The sequence below is a fragment of the Nesoenas mayeri genome, assembly GCF_963082525.1.
Source record: "Nesoenas mayeri genome assembly, chromosome: 23".
Classification (NCBI taxonomy): domain Eukaryota; kingdom Metazoa; phylum Chordata; class Aves; order Columbiformes; family Columbidae; genus Nesoenas; species Nesoenas mayeri.
Genome location: NC_137574.1, coordinates 242864 through 261226, shown reverse-complemented (window position 1 = coordinate 261226; position 18363 = coordinate 242864). Strand labels below are relative to the sequence as shown.

Sequence of the window (18363 nt, the reverse complement as noted above, 5' to 3'; positions counted from 1 at the left end):
CTAGGTCAGGTAAGAACATCAAGCTGCCCATGAACACGTGATTACAGACAGGCCTTTGAACTCTCACTTCTGTGGATTTTTAGAGGTGTAGGTGGAGTCCTTGGCCATAAGGTTTGTGCTTTGTCACTTCACAGTGTGTGGCCAGGGATTTGTGCTTGGCTAAACACAGAAGCACTTACATGGGAGTGGAGTTATGGCACAGCACAGCTATAGGGGAAAAAGATCGTCTGGACTTCCCCTCAGCAAAATCTTTGTTTTGCAAGGTGAATATAACTTAATTTGAACACTAACATAGTGACGTCTGAGTTGGCCCCTGGTGCTCAACTCTGCAGAGTCATGGCGGGAGGAAGGAAAGAATCGGCACTTTGCAGAACAAGCAAAAAAAAAAGTCTCTTAAGTATGCAATGGAGGCTTTCCATCGTGCCAACAGCTAGGTGTGCCATTTCATCTTAAATCAACGCTGTGGTGGGAGAGCCAACAGAATCTGGAAATGAGGGCTATGCTTCTCCTGAGCTTTGTACCTCTCTGTTTTGAACGGAGCTGAGAGGGGCCTGGCATGAAGCCAGGATCCAAAACAATGCAGGGAAGCATATGTGGTTGGAGAATTACTCAACACCATTTGAGCTTTCAGTTCTTCCTGTCTTTCAGTCCGAAAGGTATGCGGGTTCCAGGGCTCAGTTTCCTCTACAGTAAGCAACTCTACACAGTAACGTTCACTAACTCCTTTACCACTGCAGTTTACACATGCAATGCTGCGGCTTCCCTCTAGAAACTGCTTGGAAGCAATAATAATTTAACTGAAAAAAATATTAGAAGAACACACTGGAATACATTACAGACAGTTTAATTTTAATATTCCTATTAGCTGTTGTATCATTGCTAAAATTTAGCAGCCAGGAGCAGCAGAATTCAGAGGAGGTGCCTTGCTGTTACGGCGCATCCAGATACCACACAATGCCCAGCAGCAAAAGTTAGAGCTGTTCATGTTAATGAATTAGCCCAGACCACAGGATCTATACACAAAAAATCCATCATTTCAATCCAAGTTTTGCCTTAAAATAGGGTCTGAATAGTGTATATACACAGTGCTGGCCACCCATCTAAAAGTAATTCACCTGCAGCTCTTCATTCTAGGCAATTTGTGCCATGGGGTAATCCTCCAGATGAGAGAACGGTGAAACCTTGTGATGCGTATTGTTGGAACTGTTAAATGCTGCTGCTTTCAGTGGAATCCACGCTCACGCCCCTGTGCTGGTGTTACTGCAGCTAACTCTGTGCCCGACCTACAGAAAATAGAGCTATGCTATTTTTTGGGTTTTGTTCTAACTGTATCTAAGTCTACAATTTTCCTGGCTCTTCAGAACAAAGTGAATACATCCCTCCATTCTTCACTATTTCAGTAAAGGACTACAAAGCCATAAAAAAAATACTATGGGATTTAGTTCTGGTGGATTAGAAAGGGCCTGAGGAAGAAATAAGGGACGGACACAACATTATTTTATTGCAGATAATATCAACTTCAGCTCGGTGTTGAAGAGTAATAACAAAATGTTTTCTTTGAAGTTGCACATCATTCTAAATACATTTGAAAATAAGGCATGTAATCTGTTGAAATATGGCAGATTAATTTTACTTACTAGCAAGCAATAAATATGTAAGTGCTAAGTTTGGACATTTAAACTTCTACAAAATTTCAGAAAACAAACATAAATAATTTCCTAGAATGAACTACAAAACTAGGAATGATCTTATACATTGAAACTTCTCTGCTTTCAGCATTTCTAGGCAGCATATCCACTTGAAAATGCTTGAAAGCAATAACAAAAATGTTGGTTTTTGTTTACAAGAGCAGAATTACTGGAGACATTAGTCAGGCTGTCTATTCTGAGAACTCTGGAATAGAAAAAAATAAGAGGATTGAAGGCTGATAAGCGCCAGAACTGTTGGTTAGATTGTACCTTTTTCCTCTCTACTGAATTCCCAGCTCCCCAACACCTGCAGCTCAGGGATTGCTGGTATACTTCCACCTCTGCCCCCAGCTTGTGTCCTGGAAATCCGATTGAAGGGGCCGAGTATCATACTGCCAGCGAGAGCTTGGTTCTGCACTATTCTGGGCTGAGCTTGAGGTATCTGATATTGACTCTTCATGCATAAGTTTGTTGTCAGAATTAGTTGCGAAAAAGCCTCTGTTCTTCAAAAACCAGGTTCTCTCCTGAAACGCACACAAGCACCGCTGTAAGCCGGGGTGCTGCTGGGTGGGCCCGTGGCACTGCGGGAGTTACTCAGAGGATAATTTAATAAACATTCTACCTTCTGCTGTTCAGCTAGTGGTTCTTCAGGAAGCTCTGTGGCAGGAGGTTCGAGCTCATCTGGCTTTTGGTGCCTGCCCAAAGCAGCCAGCACAGCATCATGAAGAGTTAGGAAAAACATTTCTTTGGTGACGCAGCTGTCAAAGAAATCACTCTTCTCAAAGTGTGTTATCACAGAGTCTGTCAGAGATGGAGGAGCAGAAATAAAGCAGCGAAATCACTTCAAGCAGTACGGCTAAAACATTCCACTCAAGTTTAAAACTTATCCCAGGAGATAAGTTGATACTAGTGAACAAATGCTATACTCACAGTGACAGCTAGCTATAAGGACTGTAATGCCGATATTGTGAAACATATAGATGATCTGTGGAAAGAAATCCATACAGGCATTAGAGCAATTCTACATTGTAAAAGTGTACTAGAAGGTAGAACAAACAGGGAAAGAAGAAAAAAATAAACAGCCAAAATGCAAAAAACAAAGTAGGCATTTTGATAAATGCAGTTTTAGTTTACGTGATTTCAGAACTGGTCGCAGTGGAGGACAGGTTTTTGCACGTCCTCTGGATGGATGGTGGGGCTTTTTTAATGGGAATTTGTTGAAATCTGAAGCGATAGCTAAATCTTGCACCTTTAAAGGTCAACTGGAAGATGCACAGATTGTTATGCTGCAAGATATTTTAGGCTAGCAAGAAACGTACGGCATTGGGTAAACTTCAGGTTTCACATTTGTATCAGTTGGGTTGTTTACCTGTCGCAGTGACTCTGAACCTGTCAAATCCACAAATTGCACCATGCTGAAGTCTAAAATAATGGTGTGAACCGAACATGGCAAATGCACTGGCTGTTCTTCTTGCTCTAGCTGCACCGAGGAGTTATCTATTGCAGAGCCTGGCGACAGGCAGGCTCCTCTCCCTTCATCCTTGGCCTTTTCAGTCCAAAATCCGGCGTTAGGGCCTGGGGATACACACTGCACATCGGCTGCTCCTGCCAACAGTGTCCTAGAGCTGAGATTGTCTCCATACTTTGACCAATGTACCAAATTAGCTGAAGATGATGCAGAATTGCTGTCTGTGTGATGTTGCTTCACCAGTTTCTCTGTAAATGGTGCCTAAGATGGAGAATGGAGAGTACACCAGTGGCTGGAAGAATTGGGACCATGAGCTAGTCCTATAAATCATATGACACTTCATGGTAAAAAACACACGTGAAATAACACTAAATACAGCAGTAAGCCACAGGAGTACGCAGAGTAGCAGGTGAACTTAGCAAGCCTCAGATGTGGTTAAGCAGAGTGCCTTTGGCCACCAAAGAAATAAATAAAAGGTACAGTGGTACCTCACTCTTCCACACCTTGAAACGGCCCGTGATGCTGGAATCTCACTTGTTACGTCGACCTTTCAGAAAAGAAAGGAACAGCAACAAAAGATTGCCCATGGCCATTGCCCGTCTGAGCAGCAGTAAGCTGGCCCTACATGAGCCGCTGAGTTCTGCACGCCTTGGTTTATCGGCTTTCTTGCATGGCAATTGTGTTTTAATTTTTACAATGCAAGAAAGGAAAAGTGAGTCTCTGCATTTTTGTACTTCAGAAGATTATGTTAAATTATCTATCACTTCCACTTCTTAAGCACTTTGGTGCTATGTTTTCCAAACCACTGTCTTTCAACCCATTTCTCTTACAATGGCTTTTACAAATCACAGGTAAAGGCTTGAAAAATATCTCTGAAGATAGTCCATTCCCCTTTCCTTTCATTGACTAAGACAATTCAGAAAATTCAGGGAAAGAGGGATATGAGTGACCCTAGAAGATGCTCAGCAGCCAATTATTGTAAACATGAGAAATCCTCTACTCATGATAATCGTAGCTGCCTTTGAGGTATTTTGTACTTGCACTTGGCAGTACTGGCAGTGGAACAAATTCCTCATGTGCAAGGGAATTCTCTCACTTCTGTGGGGAAAAAGAAGAAAATCCCTATTGAAGCACTGACAAAATTAATTCTTTCGGCCGAGGAGAGGATACGTTGAATACTTCAGCTGCTACTTAATTCACCCAGTATGCTGAGCTACAATTGCTCTATCACATAAAGTATGTGTAAAGAAATACAGTGGTAATGTCTGCTTATTTTCATACAGCAAATATATATATGCTTCAGATAAACATTTACAGCCTTTTTGGTACTGGCAAGTTAAGAACATTGTCCTCAGTAACATAAAACCAGACACCTCAAACAGACTAGATAAATACACTTTTAAAGCTGACCGTAGGTGGTTGTAGAGGTGGATCACAGACACAAATGAATTTCAGATCTTTTCTTTCCACTGCGGTGTCAGACACACCAGGTGAAATTAGAGCCCTCATTTCACTTTCATCTAGAGGCACTGCTTTCATGTCCATCTGAAAAAGAAAGGCAGTTCATTAGAGTTTTTATCTCCCCAATGCAGGGGAGAAACTTCCGCTGACAGAAGAAGTGGTTTACCTTGTGTAACAAATAGGTTTTGAAGTGATTCACGTTTGCGAAAGAGATGGAAGAACAGCACTGGAAGATCTTGATGCCTTCGATCTCCCTTGCCTGTAAAGCAGAAGTTGTACCTAGCAGGAGCTATTTTTCCCCTCCTGTCTGTGTTGTAGTTTAAAAGGTTCTACCCTAGGGACAGAGTTTGTCTGGTCACATCACCGATGACACTGCGTACTAGCAGTGGCATTGGCAACATGGACCTGATTACCATGAACTAATCTGCTTCTCTTGCAATTAAAAACACACCTCCAGCAGATCTATCATAGATGACGGTTGATTGACTATAAAATAAGTAAAATTATTTTTAATGCTCATTACAGAAAACATACACTATACCTTTGTCTTACTAACCTTGTCCTTATATGATTCCACCGTTTGCAAATGTTTCTTGGGAGTGTACCCATGTGGCAAAGGCCAAGCTCCCTACTACTGTGTTGCCCAGTTCAGTATGTTGCAAGTCTTGAAAATAACGTGTTAAAAAGGCCCTTGCCCTACCTATTATCCCATCACCAGGAGAACCTAACCTATGAGTCAGTCTAGTACATGCACAGCTGTTCCTGTGAAAACAGATGTAGAGTGGACAAAGCCAGACTGAGAAAACCAGGTCAGGAAGAAATGCCAAAGAGCTCCGGAGATGACAGCAGCGCAGCTTCCACCATGGAGGCAGCGCAGATAGACACAAAGAGCTCCAAAGGCCCAAGCAGGATGAGCTCGGTATCTGAATCACTTCACGCTACAGATACTTAAGCATTCTTCAGAGTTTTGAATCAAACAAGCCGAGTCTGAATGGTCACCCCCGGGCACTTAAGGGAAGGAGCTGGATTACAGAGAGAGATGGAACATTTGGCTTTTGTTTCCTCTTACAGTTCTGTAGGTGGATAAACTTCTATAAATATTCGTGTTTGGAATCTGTCCCAGCACCACCATCTTCATTCTGAAACAAGACGTTTATTAGGTTTTCAGAGAGAACAGAGAAAAACCATCTGTTCCCAGAAGCTTGATCTCCATTTCTCTTCACTGAATACGCCAGCTGTAACTTAGAGGGTATGAGTACAAAAAGTTATTAACTCATAATTATTGTTCTTTGAGGAGGGGAGCAGTACACAAACAGAGCCTTCAGGTAGACTGGTGCCCGCAGGAATGTATAATGTCCCATTTCTAGCTCTGGAACACTTGCATTATTGTTATTATGCTAGGGAGCATGTTCCCTCTCAGTCTCCCCACAGCCCTTCTCAAAGATACGTCTGCACAGACAGGTGGAGGCAGCTACAGCTTGGGCTAGAGCTGGCTACGGGGAGGCTGGGTCTGACCCGGAGGCTGTGGAGCAGTGTTAGTGCAGGGGTTTGCCTCTAAGGAGAATATCTTGGTTTGGGGACCATGCTTCACCAATGGTGCTGCATGGTTTTCAGGCAAGTTCTGGTCAGTTCAGGCCATGGGTGGAATAAACATGTGGCTAGCTGGCAGGCTGCTTGGTATAATGATAAGCAGTTATATACCCTGAAGTGGTATGAACAACAGGGACACTTAACTGAGCAGTGGCTGCAGAAATGCCCTTTCACAATGCTCAAGAAACCCCAAGGCAAAGCCAAGAGGATACCTCTGAGCAGAGGAAACGTGGTGGGTTTCAGACAGCAACTGAAGTTCGTCCCAGAGGTTCCTTCAGAGCCACTCTGGATCGGATCACAAGCAGCTCGGTGTTTGCAGCAACGGAGTTATTTCCTAGCTCTTTCCATGTAATTCTGGAGGCTTCAGTCTACTCAGACAAGCACCTCCCTACCGTGGTAAATCTCAGGAGGTGTGGCTTGGATTTATGAATAATTTTCCTTTTTGGATTAGCAGCTAATAACTGAGTAACGTGTGCCTGACATAAACTCCCTCCCTGATCCCCAACTGGGTTTACGGAGAAAATAAAGCAACTTGGTAAATGGCAGCAAAGACTGAGGAATGTATTTGAAAGAAAGGCATGACATCTCATTTTATCCCTGTAGAAGTATGTACACAGATAGTTTATCCCAACTGATGCCTACACCTCAATAAACAGCCTGCAGCAGCATGGTACAGCTGCAGAAGAGACCAATCCAGAGCCCATAAACTTGAAGGAATTACCCGTTTGGGATAGCGTGAGAGAGGCTCCAGGATGACCTGACTGAAGTGCTTACAAACATGAAACAGATTTTTCATTGTCACTCGTCTGACTAAAACATCAACTCTATGAAAAGCTAGTAATTTGTTTGAAAAGTTACAATTACCTGTGTGACCTAATGGCGATTATGAAGAATGCAAATCCCATGGCGATCGCTAAACCGACATCAAGACCAGCACAAAGCACTGCAGCAAAAGTTACAAGCCAGATAACCTTTGAACAAGAGAGAGAGAGAGAACACGCAGGGTGAAAAGATGCACAAAGACCTGCAGCTCCGCCCCAGCATTTGCAAACTGCAGACAAAAAAAAAAAGGCTAGAAATGGTAATACATGTCAAGGTTTTTGGCACATCTGTTCGAACCCAGTCCTGGAAGTCGTCCCAAACAAGGATCGTGAACAACAGTTCAAATCTCCAGACTTTTTAATAGCTTCAATTATTAGGAAAACCCGCATCATATCGGGGCTCTTTCTCTTCATGAGAAATCCTGCACAAGAGTTGTCAGGGGAATGTGGCCCCATGGGCAGCCAGACAATTTCCTTCTCAGGGGATATGGGAAGCAACAGCAATAACCAGTTCTCCCTGTATGGAATTAATTGGGAATTGTTTTGAAGATATTTCAATACGCTTCTTTTAGCGGATATTTCAAAGGATCCCTTTTCTGAGGAAATGACCGCTGCTTTGCCTTGCCCTCGCAAAGCATCCATTCTTCCTTTGAAGGCATGTTCTGAACTCTACGCGGCTATTTATTTTTGCCACTTACAAAATGGTACTTGTCCCGTCTCCACAGGATGGGGATGTCCAGAAACTTTTCAAGAAAAGGGAGCACGTTAAACACCACAATGGCAGCAAATATACCCTGTGCAAATCAGAAAAATAGTGTCTATTATTTTGTTATTTTGTATTTGCAAACACAAGCACGCTAAGGAAATTGAAAATTAAAGTCTTATGACTGAATTCATTTATTTTATGCTTAGGAAGTAAGTAGGCTGCTGCCATAGCTATTTCAGGTTCACTTACATTAGGCATCATCTGGAAAAAGTGTCCCAGCTTCAGCGCAGTCACCAGCATCACAGATGCTCCAATCGCTGCTGCTAACTGGGCAGAAATACTTCATTAGAGAGACCTGGCAGAACCATTTCCTTACTTGTCCTCTCTAAACAAGTAGGTATGGGCCATGTAGCACCACCAACTAAGGCCACAGGTATGCTGCAGCACATGGTGCAAATTCTAGAATACTCGAGCTGCAAGAGCTCTCTGTAGCTAAAAAGTTTTCCTGAATGGACTTTTCTTAGGCACAACAGAACAATGCAGGATTTTGGCTTGATAATTTCACCTGAGTAATAAGATACTTCTCTTGCAAGTCAGACTTTGGAATGAACTCTTTATGAAATAAAATTATTTCTGTGATGCAGTGAAGTGTTTACAGGCATTCAGTTAAAAGGTACAATAAAAACATTATTACATATTGTTATATATTACATCCTCTTTCCCCCCGTTAAAAAAAAATAAAAAATCATGAAGACAAGTACTCCAAAGTTAGGAAGAAATGGCAGAATTAAGGGGGTGTGAGTTATTTTTCATATGGAGACCTACGTGAAGGGAGTGGAGCATCTCCCGTGGGAGGAAAGGCTGAGGGAGCTGGGGCTCTGGAGCCGGAGAACAGGACACTGAGGGGGGACTCATTCATGTTCACAGGTATCTAAAGGGGCAGTGTCAGGAGGATGGAGCCAGGCTCTTCTGGTGACAACCAGTGACAGGATAGGGGGTAATGGGTGCAAACTGGAACACAAGAGGTTCCATTTAAATATGAGAAGAAACTTGTTCCTGGTGAGGGTGGCAGAGCCTGGCCCAGGCTGCCCAGGGGGTTGTGGAGTCTCCTTCTGTGCAGACATTCCAACTCGCCTGGACACCTTCCTGTGTAACCTCATCTGGGTGTTCCTGCTCCAAGGGGGATTGCACTGGATGAGCTTTCCAGGGCCCTTCAACCCTGACATTCTGGGATTCTGTGATTCTGTGGCTTTTTCCATATATTCACTGAAATACAGTTTTAAACTGCATGAACATATCATGTCTCCCCACATTATCCTGGCATCCGTCGTGGCACACTATGTGCTGTAAAGATCATGTAAGTATAGTACATAATATAGCACACACACAGAGGGTATCTGAATTCATGATGCATGGGTGCATAACTGTGTATCTCACAAATTGTTTAGATTAAATCTCAGCCTCTGCTCAGTATACAATGAGTTTAGATGAGAGTTTGGAACCTTAACAAATCCAGGCCAGCTCACCTGTGTTCTTCCACCTGTCTTCTCTTGAATGACAGTTCCAGAAATAGCAGAGCTGACAGCAAAGCTTTTGAAAAATGAGCTGCAAATATTGCATAGCCCCACAGCTATTAGCTCCTGTAAAACAGAAACAGAAGGATGCAGAGGAAACTCCAAATGAATTACTTGCCTTCATAGAAGTAGCTTATCAGGAAGTCCTTTCCTTTGCTCACACTTGCCGTTGCTCGTCTGTGTTGCTGAGCTCAGGAAACCTTCTGGGAAGCAACGTCTCCCATGATGAAATGAATTATCCTAAAAGCCATACAGTTTTCACAGGTGAGGATCTCATGGACCCAAAAATTCAGTTCCTTCTTTCAAAGAAATCCACTTAGAACCCCAAAGCTATGAAGCACTGACTTTCAAGCTAACATATGGCATATGTCAGCACGCAGCACCTGGACAAAAGCTGAGTGGAAGAGACATTCCCTTTATATTTATCTCCAGAGGCTTTGAGAAGTCAGGGCAGGTTCCTTGCTGGCTTAGTTTCATTCTAGTGAAGATTCGAAGTCATCATAACAAGCTAAACTGCAAAACACCTAATGCTTACTAGCACGCTGGAAACTAACACAGTTTCAGCCTAAACACCTCTCAGAGCAATCGCTCTGGGCAGAGAATACATACACGGGGGCAGCAGCCACACTGCAGCTTCTCTGGCCATTTACAGTTTCAGCTATTAATTTATCATGCTTTATAGTCTCTTGGATTCATGACCGCAATGGTTCTCAGGGGTCAGTTGCAGCACTCTGTGTGTGAGGTTCATCCCCATCACTGGGAAGTTACGAAGGCCTGTTGGTCAAAGGTGGACATGTTTTGGCCTTCACATTACTTGCTTATAAAATCCACTTTCTATGGGGAATGGTAACAAGCTGCTACAAAACCATTTTCTGGCATATTCACTCCATCCTTTCATTTCTAAGTCAAGTTCAACTTGCTTCTTGGCCTAGGAGGTATGCACAGTTTTGCTCTCACCTGATTGCTGGCAATATGGTAGTTGTGAAGCGAAGCATACCTGTCTCCAACAAAAACAAGAAGGAAATAGCTTACAATAGCAAGGGAGAAGGCATGCGGTATGATCTTGCTTGGCTTTGATAAGTCTGGCCACGTAGGAGGCAGAAACCTACAGAATCAGAGAACAGATAAGTTTAGACCTGTTCTGAGCTCTGTCCACATTTACTCCAAACCCAGGATCATTATCAGAGGCATCCAGCACCCCTAGGAGATGATCTCAATATGTAAGAATTCCACCTCACAAAAAATGCAAGTTCCTTCCTCTGTGTGTAAATGAAACCTGAATCTAACGAAGAAAACTGTAGTTGGAGTTCTGCATTTGCTCGTAAATGATTATGCAATTAAATCTCTTGAAGAGTTATTCCTTTTACTTCCCAGTAAAATCAGCCCACATCAGACTTCAAGAACAGGCTGAAACATCTCTTTTTGTATCTCCAAAATACAACCTCATTAACAGCATAAACAACTAACCTCTGAGGAATCATACTGAGCACAGCATTACTAGATTCAGCATGAAGATGAATGCGATTAGAAATAATGGTGACTGTGATAATCTGGGAAAGAAAACAAAAAGCAATACCAGAGATTATACAGCATTTGCTTTAAACTAGAGCTTTAAACTAGACTCAAAGAGGGATGGGGTGGTAGCTGGGCTTGCATCAGTGGGGCAGCACTCCAGAGCTGATGGAGGGTGGGAGGCCCCCACACCCCTGGGGGGAAATGGGGGTGCTCGGCTCGCTCTCTGAAATGCCTGCACACCAACGCGTGCAGCACGGGGAACAAGCAGGAGGAGGCAGAAACCTGTGTTAGGGCAGGAGATGATCACCTGGTGGCAATGACGGAGACATGGTGGGACAGCACCATGACTGGAATGTGGCCATGGATGGCGGTGGCCTTGTCAGGAAAGACAGGCCAGCCAGGCGAGGTGGTGGAGCGGCTCTTTACGTGAGAGCAACTACAGCGTGTTGAGTGTTGTCCAGGGGCGGATGAGGAGCGAGCTGAGTCTATGGGTGACAGTGAAGGGGCAGCTGGCAGGGGTGATGCTATTGTGGGTGTCTATCACAGGCACCAGATCGGGGGAGGCCTCTGCAGACAGCTGAGAGCAGCCTCGCAGCCACAGGCCCTGCGTGTGCTGGGGATTTTAACTTCCCTGATGTCTGTTGGAAGGACTCGGCCGCAGCCACAGTCCAGGAGGTTCCTCCAGAGCCTCAACGAGAACTTTCTGATGCAAAGGGTGGAGGAGCCGACTAGAAGAGGTGCCCGCTGGACCTCATCCTCACTGACAAGGAGGGGATGGTTGAAGCGGTAAAGGTTGAGGGCTGCCTTGGTTGCAGCGACCATGAGATGGTGGAGTTCAGGATCTCCTGTGGCAGGAGCAGGATAGCAAGCACAATTGCAACCCTGGACTTCAGCAGGACAAACTTTGACCTTTCCAGGCAATTGCTGGGGGAAATCCCATGGGCAAGGCGGCTTGAAGGCAAAGGGGCCCAAGAGAGTTGGTTGGTGTTCAGGGACTGTTTCTACCGGGCACAAGATCAGAGCATCCCGACACGCAGGAAGCCAAGGAAGGGAGCCAGGAGACCTGCGTGGTTAAACAGGAGCTGCTGGGTGTGCTCAGGTGGAAGAGGAGAGTGGACAAGAGGACACTGAGGGGGGACTCATTCATGTTTACTGATATATTCTGTGATTCTGTGCTCCTGCAACTGTGCAGAATACATCTAAAGACAGTTAATCTTGTAGGAGTATTTAAAGGATGTAAGCAAAGACTCAGTCTGTAAATGTAACAGCATCCTGAAGTAATATGTGAAATGTTTTTTGAAATACAGTATATTATACACTGTGTCAGTTCAATTATCACAGTGACATTTTGGAGATCACTTACCAAGAGAAGTTCCATGGGAAATGCAATAAGACTGTGTTTATAATTTATCATGATAGATGTACTGATTCGTAGTGCAGCCATGCTCGTTAAAAACAGCAGTATGCTGGTGGCATTAGCCTTTGGGAGAGCCAGGAAGAAATGAAAGAGGTTCTGAAAAACAATCATAATAGAGACGATCAGAGGCAGATACTACAACTATTTCTATATTCCAGGAGATTGACATAAGCTGCCCTGACACTTGAACTCATCCTTTCTGCTATGGTGGTATCTTCAGTTAGAAGAAAAGAGATGCTAAGAGAAAAACAGTATTTTAAAATCTATCTTGTCTATTGGTATCTGCCGAGAAAACACCGCCACAAAATAGCTCAGATCTAGTACGGTCATTCTTCTCTCTTCTACACTATCTTTCTCTCAAGTTGTCTGATTGACATTACTAAAGTAAATTAGGATGAATTAGCTTTAACTTGTTTTAGCTTGGACTCTCCTGAGTCTCTGTTAGATACAATAAAGATATTGTGAGCCCAATGGCTTGCCCGTGATCATCTATTGAGGGAAAAGGTAGCTTTTCTTCTAACTTGTGCGCTGCTACAATTATAGGCATACATAAGTAATTTAAAATATGCATACAGATTTTTCTTCTTGCACGTCACACAATAAGCTCCATACACTGTTCGAGACAACAGGAAGGCAACGTAAAGCACAGCTGAGGCTTGTACAAATAGCCCTTAGCAATGGACTTAGATGGCAATTGCCTTCCATTTCTGAAGTTGTTCTTTTTGCTCCCCACCTCCAAGAAGCAGGTGTTTCTTTGACTAACGATGAATTTACTCACATAGAAAATGCCAAGGGGGCCCTCGTGGAAATCAAGCACGATGTCAAAGATAAAGGCAAACTGTGATACAATTACGTGCAACGCTGCTGCAGTGAGGTAAGCATCAATGATAGTCTTCGGCACATAAGACGTTACAAACCCCAGGCAGAAGCAGCCTAGGAGCAACTGCATGGAACAAATGAGAAGCAAGATGTGATATAATGATCAATGTCTAAATCCACCCTTCTTCTTTTCATATTTGAAGGGCATGACTCTTCACTGCCATACATGATGGATAGTTATTTGAACATACTATTTTCATTATGCACATTTAAGCAATACACTGCCAAACCAGAAACAGGAGCACTTTGCATCAAGTGTGCGCAGTTATGCAGGTCTACCTAAGGGTTCAAGCATTGCAGAACTGGGTGACATAAAATATAATAATTTAGTTCACACATGAATATATTAATCATGGACACATGAATCTTAAGCTATCATATGTTTTTCAGACAGCACAAGAGGAAGAGACAGATCTTCATGGCCCATTTTGCACAACGTATGTATTCAAATGTGATGAACTTAGTATTTGTGGTAAGAATAAGCAAGCAGTACCAATTCTTACATTTGTACAAAGAATGCGCACAAGGATACATCATGAAGGAAATAAAACAGGTTCATCTTCTACCTGAATTATGCCAGTAAAAAATGTTATTGATGCTGTAAATGTTAAGGCCTCCATGTAATCTTTCATAAAAGTAGGGTCTGAGAAGTTGTCCAAGGAACCATTAGAGGACAATGTTTGGTTGAAGTTAAGCGTCTTCAGAATGTTTGTCACCACCACATTTAGGATGCTAAACGAGCCTGGAACCAACAAAACAGAGAACAGAAAATGGAACTCCATGAGATGTTGCAACAAAGACTTATCGTAAAACCACAAATCCATCTCTTCCCCCACCGTCAGTCTGTGCAGTGTGAGACAGTCTATTTTCATTCATATATACAATCCACATATATAACCCATTTTTACTGTTTCTGACTAAGTACCTAACATTTCCAAAGTCCTGTCTGAAAATTTCAGATTCCTGCCATTTTGTGAGTGAAGTCTTCAACTGGTCAAACGCACAACAACAAGATTTTAATGTAAAGCACAAAAAATGGATGCATTACAATGAGCCGCCAGAAAGACTGAGAAAACATAGAGAAAGAACTGCCAGGTTACCCAAGAGGCCAGAGTTCCACACATTCACTTATTATGATGGTGTGAAGGGCCTTGCCACATGTAAACGGCATTTTAATAATCTAGCTTCTGAACAAATTAAGAATGGAAACGCATCAACTGTTCAGTCATGGCAAGAAACTGCACAGAGAAGAGCAGAAGCCAAATCATGATTCACAGTAACATCCTGGGGGTAAATGGGAAGCAGCTTGCACTTGTCCTTGACTTCACAGAGGAGACGACCGTGTGGCGCTCCAGCCGCGTCCTTTGCGCTGGTGTCGGTAGCACCGGAGCCGTGCTGGCTCGTCTCCTCAGGGGTACAAAGGGCCTTGCAGCTGAAACTTGACCGACTTGGTGAAAATTCTCATTGCACAACAGCTGCAGAAGTTCAACAACAATGAACTGAGAAGCTGGGGGTCTGGATTGTCACCTAAATAACATCTGCCTGTCAGATGAAAGAGATAGGACATCTTGCCAGTTTTTTGAAGCAGCACCGAACATAATCTCTAAATCCTGCAGAAACATTTCACAGCACAAAATAAACCTCACCAATTGAGATATGAGGTGAAGTCCCAAATATAACATATGTCATCGAGCAGCAGAATGCAGAAAGGAAGCCATTCACATTTGGCAGAGGTAACCTGGTCAGCCAAACTCCTAAAAGCCCTGGAAAACAAAAGTATTTTTCTAAAATGAAGCAAATTGGGACGGCTCTCTATCTTTGGTTACTATTTCTAAGTAAAATTTTGCTGATTAAAACCTGACAACCTTTATGAAAATCCCGGTTCATGATCTGATAAAGCCAGGCCAGTTAGTGACAAAAGCCAACGCTGTTTTACAACATGGGCCCTCGCTAACTAGAAATTAGGCAGAGCACCAGAACAACTCTTAATTTAGGCCACCTATTAGTGGGGTGGCTACGTACGTGAATATCTAACAGACCTGATTTTGCAGGGTGGATTTTAAAGACCATGTTATTTTGTTTGCAATATAGGAAAATGCTGCTATAAGTTTATATCTTGACAAGTGTCCTGTCCTTGAAATTGGACCATGTAACATCTGATTATAGAAAAGAAGTTCTCCCGCAAATATGCAAACAAATAGGTTAATGATTTAAGGAACTTCCAACGTTAAAGTTCCCACATAACCTCATGATATTAGAAAGAACAGAAACACACACAGGAGATAGATTATGAAAAGCATGATATACCAATGGAAGTTGGAGTGTTTTTTTCTCTCTGCCTACCTTGAGGAACCTGAACCATCCCAACACTCAGGCCTGCATGTAGATCCCTCAAGATCCATTCTCTGAACCGATACGAAAACAGCCAGTTCAGGACAGGGAACATCTGGAGTGTGATCCTTCTGAACCTTCCCCAGGAGAAGCTGGAAAGAAGCAGATAAGTGAAGCTACATGCGATGCCTTTTAAACCTCCGTCTCTGCAGTGCATGCTCCACAGCAGGGAGGCCACGGTGAGCCCTCTGAGCCGCGCAGGGTCAGCCTTCCGCAGGCCCCCTGGCACCGGACACGAGCCCCACACGGGCACCCGCGCCTTCGCGTCCTTTCAGACGAACGGCAAATACTCCGTGCGAGGTTCATAAGACAGCCTGTCAGCACTGGAGCCCAGAGAGCTCAACGCATCTATTATTTGACCTTGTTAACACCACAGAAAAATAGGAGATGGTTTTTGATTCCTCCTAATCTAGAAAAAAAACATAAAAACACTACATCTGGGTGGGGAAGATAGGCAACTCTATCCCACCTTCCAAAACGCAGTCAAATGTTTCCCATATTACATTTTTTAATAAGGGGATGGAAGCAGGACTTTACCTACATGATTTATTTTGTGTATATGTTTTTGAATCAGAATTTCCAGTAGGGAAACTCTGACTAACCCCACAGTCTTGTGCTCCCTCTTTCCCTTTTTAATCCCCTCGCAATGTTGGTGACTTTCTACTTGCAAACGAAATACAAGTGATGTAGCATCTGCCCAAGGCTTCTGGCATCCTTGAACAGTGGCTGTGGGGACTGACCCCCAATTAACATTATAGACTTGAGTCTCTTTCCATCATTTTATTGTCCAAGGTGTTGACACACTGGGCTGACAAATGGATACAAAGTTGAGAAGAGAGAAAACACATGAGATAGGGAAGTGGAAAAGAAACAGGGAAAAGAATATGAGGAACCAAGGCAGACACAGCTCTTAAATGACAAGCTGGGGGAGGAAATAAAAGAGATTTCCTTATTAAGCACGAAGTGCAATGATAAAGTTTCCAACAGTATGAGCTATGACTTCAGAACAAAATTCTTCCTCTGATGGTGTTTCTGGGTGGATAGACTGTAAACTCTAGGTCATGTCACAATTATACACCCATAGCTAGACCTGAGTCTCAAGTCCTGCCACGGACTCAAAACGACAGTTTAAGTTTCAGTATAGATTCCGTATACGCGCTGAAACAAAGCCCAGATAAACGATGAATCAGAGATTTTGTATTTACTTTCTTAGGAGGACTTTGTAGACATAGCCATAACCATTGACAGTCCACTCTGCATCCAAAACCAGATTCAGAAAGAAAACTGAGAGTATTTATAGTCAAACAAAACTAAAAGGGAAGCTGATGAACAGGCTTCCTATTTTTTATTCTATTTGCCTTGATGAAAGAACATCAGGAATTGTTCTGTGCTGCCAAGGACGGCCTCCTGGGGGCTCCCCTGGCAGAACAGGTGCTGCTACTCCCAGCAAAATGCCCAAAAGAGACTTTGGCCAGACAGGAAAAAGAGGCTGTGGAAGCATTAACGCCTCATCCGTTCTCTTCAAAGAACACAGGAACATAGCTCCAAAGTAATACCAACGCAGTTCAGTCAATCTCAGTCATACCATTATGCAACGTTCCATTTCCCCAGCTAAGAGACAACAGAAAAAGACTCTTGAAATTTAAGAAATGAAAGTATCAAAAGGCACAAATCAGAAAAACGCCAAGGAAAGCCTGTGTCTGGCAGCTGGGCTGAGGTAAGCACTGGAGGGAACTACAACTATTGGCTTTACAGTGAATACATCCCTCATACTATCATAGTCCTGAAGCAAACACACACTTTTGCAAATTGCAAATAGCAACTTTGGTAGTGCAATCCTGAGCTGAACTGGTACACTTCAGGTGTAAGTTGCTGCAACTTGGTGTTCTGCTTCAGTTATCAGTCAGTGCAGTTCAGCATTTTAATTACCAGCTGTAGGGAAGTCAGCACCTTTTTTACATTTGGGCTTGAAGTCTCCCTAGTTTCTTTACATCCAAAACATTCCTGGCATAGAACTCACCTGCACTGTAGCCGTCTGTTCTCCTGAGAGATTTGTAGTGCTCCATGCAAGGCAGAAGACAGTTTTCTTTCCAAGCGTGCCTGGAAGTGCTCCTCGCTCTGCATTTCTCTTTGGACCCTGCAGGCTGCTCGTTGCCTAGTGCTGTATTTTCCTTCTGATCACAGTCAAAACCAGAGGAACAGCAAATGCTGGAGACCACAAAGAAAGCTCCCTTTCTTGGCAGTGAGACTGGAAGAAAGAAATAGGGCCATTGACTGAAGTATCTACTAATGCCAAAATTAAAAGCATGATTTGCGATCGGTTCATCCCAAAATAACTCCTGTGAAGCCAGTAGTTACAGCGGGGATAAGCAAGGCTCTGGCAACTGAAACCCACGAAAGAAGACATGCTGCTTTTAGGATCAAAAAAAATCAATTGCAAATCAGTTGTAGGAACACTGGGTCCTTCTGGAACTTGCCTTGTTCCTACTCTGTAGGAAAAATGAGCCTAATTCCCTTCCATTTTGTGATACCAAAAGCAGGCCAGGGAACTAAATATAATCCCTCTCCATAAACCTACCACAGCTGAGGAACCCATTTGGGTTCTCCTTGTTTCCAGTCCTGAGAAAAAAGGCTTAGTCTGACACACAGAGAGCAGCTCTAATCTGAGGCTGTACAAATGCCGCAATTTGCTGTATAAAATCGGTATCTGATACCATTCAGGTTTTTAAATCCCCCAAATGTCTGACTCCAACTCCTTAGAACGTTAGTATCAGGAAGGAGATCCGAATTAAATCACTGTCACTCAGAGGAGTGAAGATGTGAGTTCCCAAAGTGAATACTGAGTAAGTAAAA

At 43.3% G+C, this 18363-nt stretch overlaps 1 protein-coding gene across 1 annotated transcript; it reads right to left on the bottom strand.

Moving 5' to 3' along the window:
- Positions 1-88: 88 nt before the first annotated feature.
- SLC26A8 (solute carrier family 26 member 8) lies at positions 89-18106 on the bottom strand (the record flags this gene model as incomplete). Its single annotated transcript, XM_080358187.1, is given in 22 exon segments — positions 89-2212; positions 2311-2489; positions 2619-2673; positions 3058-3417; positions 4567-4701; positions 4784-4876; positions 5687-5756; positions 7072-7178; positions 7727-7822; positions 7984-8061; positions 9261-9374; positions 10266-10413; positions 10776-10858; positions 12187-12336; positions 13019-13183; positions 13686-13861; positions 14766-14882; positions 15463-15602; positions 17531-17657; positions 17660-17699; positions 17702-17758; positions 18089-18106. Coding segments are annotated over 22 exon segments (2718 nt in total). The 3' UTR covers positions 89-2002.
- Positions 18107-18363: the final 257 nt, after the last annotated feature.